This window comes from Chinchilla lanigera, unplaced genomic scaffold (assembly GCF_000276665.1).
Source record: "Chinchilla lanigera isolate Chin_1 unplaced genomic scaffold, ChiLan1.0 scaffold00046, whole genome shotgun sequence".
NCBI classification, from domain to species: Eukaryota; Metazoa; Chordata; class Mammalia; order Rodentia; family Chinchillidae; genus Chinchilla; species Chinchilla lanigera.
This window is the reverse complement of record NW_004955447.1, coordinates 3,645,219-3,653,447: the sequence shown is the minus strand read 5'-3', so window position 1 is coordinate 3,653,447 and position 8,229 is coordinate 3,645,219. Positions and strand designations below refer to the sequence as shown.

At 34.2% G+C, this 8,229-nt stretch overlaps 1 protein-coding gene across 1 annotated transcript in view; it reads right to left on the bottom strand.

Moving 5' to 3' along the window:
• Positions 1-769: 769 nt before the first annotated feature.
• LOC102029022 (UDP-glucuronosyltransferase 2B31) overlaps positions 770-8,229 on the bottom strand; it is a 9,955-nt gene continuing 2,495 nt past the window's right edge. Inside the window, 4 exon segments of the mRNA XM_013518534.1 lie at positions 770-1,046; positions 2,725-2,944; positions 3,745-3,832; positions 5,762-5,982. Of these exon segments, the coding sequence (XP_013373988.1) occupies positions 770-1,046; positions 2,725-2,944; positions 3,745-3,832; positions 5,762-5,982 (806 nt within the window).

Here is an 8,229-nt window from a genome sequence, read left to right as displayed (position 1 = left end):
CTCCTTCTACCTTCTCACTCATCTTCTTTCTCTGTCTCTAAATGGCCTTACCCCATTTTCTTCTTCTTTTTCTTCTTATTCTTCACTTTTGTTGAAGACAAATCTTTTATCTTCATTTTGGGTATTTGGTGCCCATACATTAATATCTTACATTTTCTTCTTGCCCTTTCTTTCTCTAAGACAGAGTCTCACATAGTGGCCCAGGTTGGTGTCGTACTCCAGATAATCCTGCCAACTTTCCTAGACCATGAGGACATCAACACTGGCCCCATGGCCTCTTTTAAGTTTTACAAAGAATTCAGTCACATTGGCCTGAGGACAATTTGACCTGAGTTGAAACTGAAGTTTCTGGCTTCCACTTCAGAATCTGAATAGATCTTGTCACCTTTAAATGCTTTCATTGTGCTTTTATTTACAGACTGAAAATAGTGCATTTGTTATCATTTTATTCAAAGAAACACTATTTCTGAAAATGCAAATAAAATTTTATTCCTACTGTTCTTTTGAAACAGAGGTTTCAATAATTGTGAATTTTTAAAAGGTATGATGAACAGCATAAGCAAACACCAAATTGGAATTTTTTCAGTAATTATGAAATTAGAATTGAACATTCTTCAATGTTTCACTGAAACAAAATACATAGCAAATTAGGAAGGTAAAGGTCTTGTAAAACATTGAGGACTATCTCCCTACACCTTGATCTTAAGTGGTAAATTCAAATATAATAGACTGGCCCTGCATGCCTACCACTTGTAATGCTCAATCAGCTCTACTCTTTCTTCTTCTTTCCTATCTTAACAATCTTGCGATAGCAAAACAAGCAACATTTTGTGACAAGGAAAGTGACGGTCACCACACAAGTCAGCAGGAAGCCAATCACATCCAAAGAGTGATACTGGTACCAGGTGAGGTTCTGGGCGAGTGGCCTCAGGTGCTTGGCCCCTTTGTGGCGCATGACAAACTCGATCCAGAAGACTGCTCGGTCCAGGGGCTTCATCGGCTGGTCATGGTGAATGGTCGATAACAGCATGGCATTCTGTTTAAAGCTAAGAAAATTCAGGAGACATCAACTTTAACATGGAATGAAAAAATAAATGCATACTGTTTGTAGATAAATATATGTAGGCTTGATAAAATTGAAAGAAATCTTGTCCATACTTTTCTTCACTGAAATGTTACAGATGTTAGGATCTTGAACTTTTTGAACATGTAAGATTAAAAATATGTGGAAGAAAACTAGGAGAGAACTATTATTTTTAGGAAAATAACAGGAATGTGTTAAATTACAGTTGAAACAGTATGAACAAAGCTGTACTTTTAGGATTTAGAGATCAGCGTGGAGTAATCAAATGTCAAAGGACAGTTTGAACACATTCCAGTAGATACCACAACCTGCTGCAGGAAGGCAAGTGCATGGAAGGACCGAGGAAATATCTGCTGAATACGAACCATGAGGTAGTAATGACAAGAATCCAGTGATAGTTTTAATACTGGATTAGTGATGAACACTACAAAGAAGACTGCCTCCTTTTAATCCTTATCTTGACAGCTTTTTCTTGTTCTTTTTATAAATGTCTCACTTTTTCTTCCTAAATGCACACAAAAACCATAGTGGCTCTGTTCTCTGAATATTGTGAAGAGTATTATGCTGATGTTTGCAGTTCTTTGGAGGATTTTTTCATGTGCTGATACCTCTGTAAAGGTTTGCAGTCCTTACTTTTGATATTTATTGTGTTACTGTTGTGCTTTGAGATTATGAGAATTGGTCTAAAACTTTCAAATGGTGTCACAGTTACCTTTCTTATTATTGTTGGAATGACTGTAATACAAAACAGAGTAGAATATGGAATGAATTTACCAAGTATAAAAAGCAAAGTTGTAGAGCATTACATAGGAGCAATAGCAATGGAGGCAGATTTTTCTTTTCTTTTCTTTTTCTTTTTTCTTTTTTTTTTTTTTCTGGTACTGGGAATCAAACTCATTACCTCAGATTTGAAAGGGAAGCACTTTTGTTGCTGAGCTACCCCCTAGCCCTCACTTTTTAATAGCAGTGGAGGGCTGTGTTTTTCAGAAAGTTCTCAAAACTTGATATCATTTCAATATAATATGATAAACTAATGAAGACATTATAAAATATATTTAAAAAGCTAGTATAATGACATCACAATGTTAAGTAAAGTCACTAGGGAAGGGTTAAGTATAGTGGGATTTTAATATGATTTATGTGTTTTTGTTTAAGGAACAGAATCCCTTTTGGAATAGTTTGAAATAAGTATGGAGATAATGGATGTGTTAACTTGCTATCATACAGAAAGTGCTTTGTCTCTGTATATATCCACATCATCATGTCACATGTCATAATAAACTAAAAGGTAAGTTTAAAGTAGCCTGGTGAATGTAACCCTTAAGTGCATTAAAATTTAACCTGTTGACATATTTATTTTTCTGTTGGAATAATTTTCTAGTGTTTCAAAATAAGCCTTGTTTTTCTGCTTTCATTACTCTCCTTGAAGTTATTAGCATTATGCTTAAATCTCAGACGAACTTTCCCAAAAAATCTTGAACAAAACATCATGAAGGTCATAAATGTCTGTCAATGATTTTCATGAGGGGCTAAGTAAAACCTTCTATTCATGAACATCTTGCTATTCAGAATCTCCCTGAGCCCTTCTCCTTTCTTCAGAATTTACATAAAATCTTATGCACAAAATGCATAATACTCACGAAGGGTTGTTCATGACTTCCTTCAGTGCATTGACCAAATCTGTAGTTGACATTGTCTGGAAATCCAATGCAACAGCTGCTCCTTTGGCTTCCATGTGAGCTATGTTATCATGTTGGTCCCCAAGCAAAGGAATGCCCACCATAGGGACCCCGTGGTTGATGGCATCGTAGACACCATTGGCTCCTCCATGAGTTACAAAAGCTTTGGTTTTTGGATGACCTGGAATTAGGAGAATTTCAGTCATGTTATTCAGTATAAATATTAAACAAAATATGAGAAATGTCAGGAGGTGATAAGAGAAGAAATATATTTTATGAAATAGCTATTGATGATTTTTTAAGGGATCTTAGGTTGCTTTGCACCTCAGAACAAAAAATACCAAAATCTACTTGCTGGTAGTTGAAAATTTAATGGCAGAGATATGTGTGACTTGAAAGTTCAACAACAGGTACCTGATAGTAGGATAAAAAGAAATTCTAATGAAGAAAATAAAGCAAGTGATAAAGACGACCTTGTGCATGCCAGAAACTTTATTCCTTTAAAAACATGTAGCAATTTCAGTAAGTCTGATGTGAAGATTGTTCAAAGCTCTAAGAGGAGTAACTGAAATGTGAGCAAATGTGTTATTACTTTATAATAAACTGTGTATTTTTTTTCTTACAAAATATAGTCATTGTGAATTACTCAACACTGACCTTGGAGGAGCCCTATTTTAGAGGCACATGCAAGTTTGTTTGTTGAACTGCAGGTCAGAGATACAACTCAATTAATTCAAAATTCCCAATGTGTGGTAACTGCCACTAAGCAAAGGTTATTTCTGACCATACAGAGGAGAGGGGATAATCAAATGCAAACTATTCTGATTTAATTCTCATCATACTATGAAAAGAATACAAAAGCTTTTGATTTAATTTTGAACTTTGCAGTAATAAATGGTGAGAATGTTTTTTCTTTTATATTGAAGTATCATGAAGCGGATTAAGCATCACGTCTATAGTGTTTGTGCTTTAGAACCTTACCAAGAAGGTCATTCTGGGGGATCCAGTCATACAGTTGAGTATTGGGTTGTAAAGTATCAGGTTTTGTGCCATTATATCTCCAAATAACCTAAATAGATTAAGGAAATATTTCACTGTACTTGTCAAAATTGAACTCAGTGTATACCTGCACTTGAATTAGTTTGGGTTAAATATGGTCCATACAATTATGTATGCATTAGCTGAGGAAATGAGATCAAGAAAAGTTAAATCACTCTTTTTGATTTTGTCTGTGTTGGTAGCATTTTGCTATTGTTTTTCTTAAAATTCCCTTTAAAATAAAACAACAACAAAAAAAGCCCAAAAGTTAATGTGGAAAAGACAAGAAAAAGTGCAATATAGACCTATTGTCTCTGTAGTTTCATGCTACTTTGGGCAAGTGCAGTCATGAGTTTTATACAATGACTAACAAATGAGATAATGAATGAAACATACTATATTTAAGAAACTGCTATGTAGTCATCCTTCTACCATAGAGTAATGAATTTTAAGATTAAAGTCCTTGTACAAAATGTAGGTTACAAATATGCTATTACCTTTTGTATTTTAATGTTATTAGAGATAACTTGTTTATTCTACCTATTACTTTATTAGAGTTTGACCTTTGTTTATTTACCAAACTTCCTTTTAATCAGCCATTGGTGAGAAATCAATAAAAGGTTCAAAAATGTCTTACATAAAAAGTGCTATAAGTCACAAAAAAGTACTGTTTCTTCCTGGAAGTTTTCAATGGCTGCTTCTTCATCAACTCAGAGTATCATCATTAGTGCTAGGATGGGAAGTTCTTTACGGCTGTTGAAAACTTGCAAAATTGGAAGACTCTACGTTTTCTTCAAATGTTTATTTTGCCAAAATGGACCATGTTGTATATTCATAGTATGGAAAACATGATTTATCCCAGACAAGCACTTCCATTCCTAATCTTAGGGTAATGTCATATTCAGAAATACTCAAGTCACCTACATGTAATGAAACATCATTTATTAATGCAGTATTTCTATTTACTATGAGACTGTAAGGGATAACTTCTGCTTCTTATATTATACTCTTCAATACAGATAACACAAACAATACAGCTATAGAAAATGTAAGGGTAGTTCATAAATATTTAACAGTGAAATTTCTATTATGTGTAACACAAAACTAGTGCCTCACATATATTCAGGAGAGAGGTACAGAACCTCTTCCTATTCCAGGCTGGATAAAGCTTGAGTATTTTTTACTATATTTCTCCTTGTTCAATTCCCTGGAAGTTTCATTCTGGTTCATAGCAAGCAGTGTCCTTGGGAGACATATTTTATTGATGCCCTGAGTTAACTAGAAAAGCCTGGCCCCTTTCCACCCTCTTGCCTCTTCCTCTTTTAGATGTTAGCAGGCTCCAGATCAGGAGGCAAGATTGCCATTTCTCTCTTTCTCTCTAAAATTGGGGATCTGCATTGCCCTTCTATTTAGAATTGACAAACTCTAGCAACATTCTCAAAATTCTACCCTAAACAACACAGTTAATAGTCTGATTCCAAAGTATGATAAATTATGAGGCCAGGTTTCCACATTCATCTGAAATTGTATGATGATATTCAGCTTCTTTTAAATATCTGCATATTAGTTTGTGCTAGGGAGGTTGGTAACTCAGCTTTAACACCTGCCTGAAACATCTGAGTATGTACAATGCCTGAAAAACCATGCCCAAAAGAAAGACAAGGGGCAACACAGTACTCAGTTATTTCTGAATTACTGCAAACAATGTCATGGTAACACAAGTTCACAGTTTATCCTGTTAACTATATTTCCTTCCAGTGAAAATGTTAACATCAACATTATTATGAGCTAGACCCTCCCTCTTTTATTAACATATGCCATTGATAGCTTGGTTTAAACTGGCTAAGTTAAATTCCAACTATAATTTTAATTTTCACATAGGAGTTTTAGCATTTGGATCCTTGATAGAATTTAGCAGATTAAGTGTGTGTCTGTGCAGTGTTAAGGCACTTTAGCTAACCTTTTGAGGAAGCTGAGCAAGTGCTGAAGCAATCACATTGGCCCTCTCTTCTGTTACGTTTTGGACCATTGACCCTAGAGAAAACACCACAATACCGTGTTCTCCAGAGCTCTGCACAAAGTCTTCCATTTCCTGTGAAGAAAAATGTACCCCATCACAAAAGAAGAATGGCAGTGCATACGCTTTTGAAAGGAGTAAACAGAAAGTGAGAGAAGCCCAGTCTTGTTAGGTATCACTGGAACAATAGCAGGCTTAAGTACACACAGCGCAATCCTTGACACCTTAACCTTTTCTAACTTTCTCAGTACTAGTGGTAAGAACATGCACATTTGCACAGAGCTCATCTCAAATCCATCTGTTTTGCAAGCAAAAATTGTAAATCCAATGTTTTTCCATATTTTAAATAATTGTGTTGAATTTATGTTCCTTTTTCATCCTTCAAGCAGTATTTACTATTTCTATGTGTATTCTTTCTTCCTCTGATTCCAACTCACCTTCACATGTATGAGTGCTCTGGAGTTAGCAAAGATTCTTTAGTAAAACAATGTAATACGTGATATATTCATACATACAATTTAATCATTCGCTAATGCAGAATATGTGGTTTTTGGCCTATGTTTGCTTTCATTAAATGCATATAAAATTGTTATATTATATGTTGATTATGCTTGTGTAGATTTTGTTCAGTATATATCATATAGCCAGAATGTAGATACATTTTTTACAAATTCATCTAAATAATCAAAATTTTAATTTTCAATCAAGCAAAGAAATTATGTGATGATTTGATAATGAAAAAACACATATTTTAGCAAATGAAAGATTTTTTCAAAACAAGACAGATTTCATGTGGATTGGGTGCAAATATTGTGTGTAGAACTACCAGCAGGCATCATTAGTGAGTAATGCCACATGTTCTTTTTTCTCCTCTTTGTCTTTTGTTTTCCCACTCTTACTAACTCGGTTGTTTTTCTTTTTTATAAGGAATGAGAATCTTTCACATATAAGAATAAACTGAATTAAAGTTTCAGAAAGACTGCCTCAATCTGTTGTTTTTTCAACAAAACCATAGAATCTAAATAATTTGAAAGCAAAATATGGATATGTGATTTTGACAGTTTAATAAGTTTCAATTTTCTTAAACTAACAGAAATGATGGCAAAAAGATAATTTCTGAAGGCAACTCTAATAGAGCAGTAAAGAATTTTTTTCTTTCTAAACCTATCTTAAATATGTGATGTGACCTTGAAATTCATTTTGTTCTTGTTTCTTCATAAATTATTACCATCCTATGGGTAGGTTGATTTGTACTGTAATTGAAAGGTAAGAGATGACTTTACAAGTGAGTAGTCAGAATGAGCTGGAGTCCACTTGACCTGTAGTAGACATTAGCTCTGGAATCCTGCTAGTGAACTTTACTGAGGTGCCCTCTGGGCTCGGGAGAATCACTGACACTGAACCTGTAGAGTCATCCATCCCTTATGTGCTGTGAAATGTAAAACGCTTAGATTGAGCAACAATTTAAATTGGGAGAAGAAAGCACGGAGACAGTGGGTTTGGCTGTGCTTCTTTTTAGGGATACAAACTGATATTGTAGAAAAACGATCTTTGTCTTCAGGTGAAAATTCAAGAGTTTTGCAGTAAATTTTAACATTTCATATCTTTCTTTTTAGTGGTAAAATTCATGAATTTTCATTGTTTGAAATACCTTTAAAAGTTATTAGTGCAAGCTATTTTAAATACATTCTATTTAACACATTATTCATGTGTTTCCTGTCATCATAGTTGTACATGTTCATTAATTTAAAACAAGTCTGTAGGCTAGCTCTTCTCTATAATTTGGCTAGATAGTACAACACTGGATTTCAGTTCTTAATGGATGAGATTAACTGCCAAGACTACATGGTACATACTAAACCAGGAATGGAATCAGTGTGATAATGTAGTGGGTCTCCCTAAACAAAGAAGGAAAATCACAAATCACAAAAGCCTCAAGAGTGAACATTAATTCTAGATCACTTATTCCTAGAGATATGTCAAAGTTCCATCCATTTTAACTTTCTTTCCCTAATTTCTTTTCTTTCTTTCTTTCTTTATTTAAGGGGGTTACTGGCCTTTTTATATGAGTAGGTGCAGTCCTCCATTTCAAAATCCTAGTTTAAGTAGTATTATCTGGTACCTGAGCTCTTGGAATTTCCTCAATTTCCCCCTTCCATAGTCTTGCCTCTCTAGAAACTAATCCAGTAACTGAATTAAGAAAAATATTCTTACTTCTTCATTAAGTAATTCCTATTATAACTCTCTTGAATGTAGTGGTTCTGTGAATACACAATACCTCTTTCAGATGCACTTAATCCATTTGAACTATCTGGTCACTAATTACCTCATATAAAATAGGCCTGTTTAGTCAGCTTTGAGATTTCAATCAAATTTGGAAACTTGTGATACTACAGAAACATGAGTTTCTC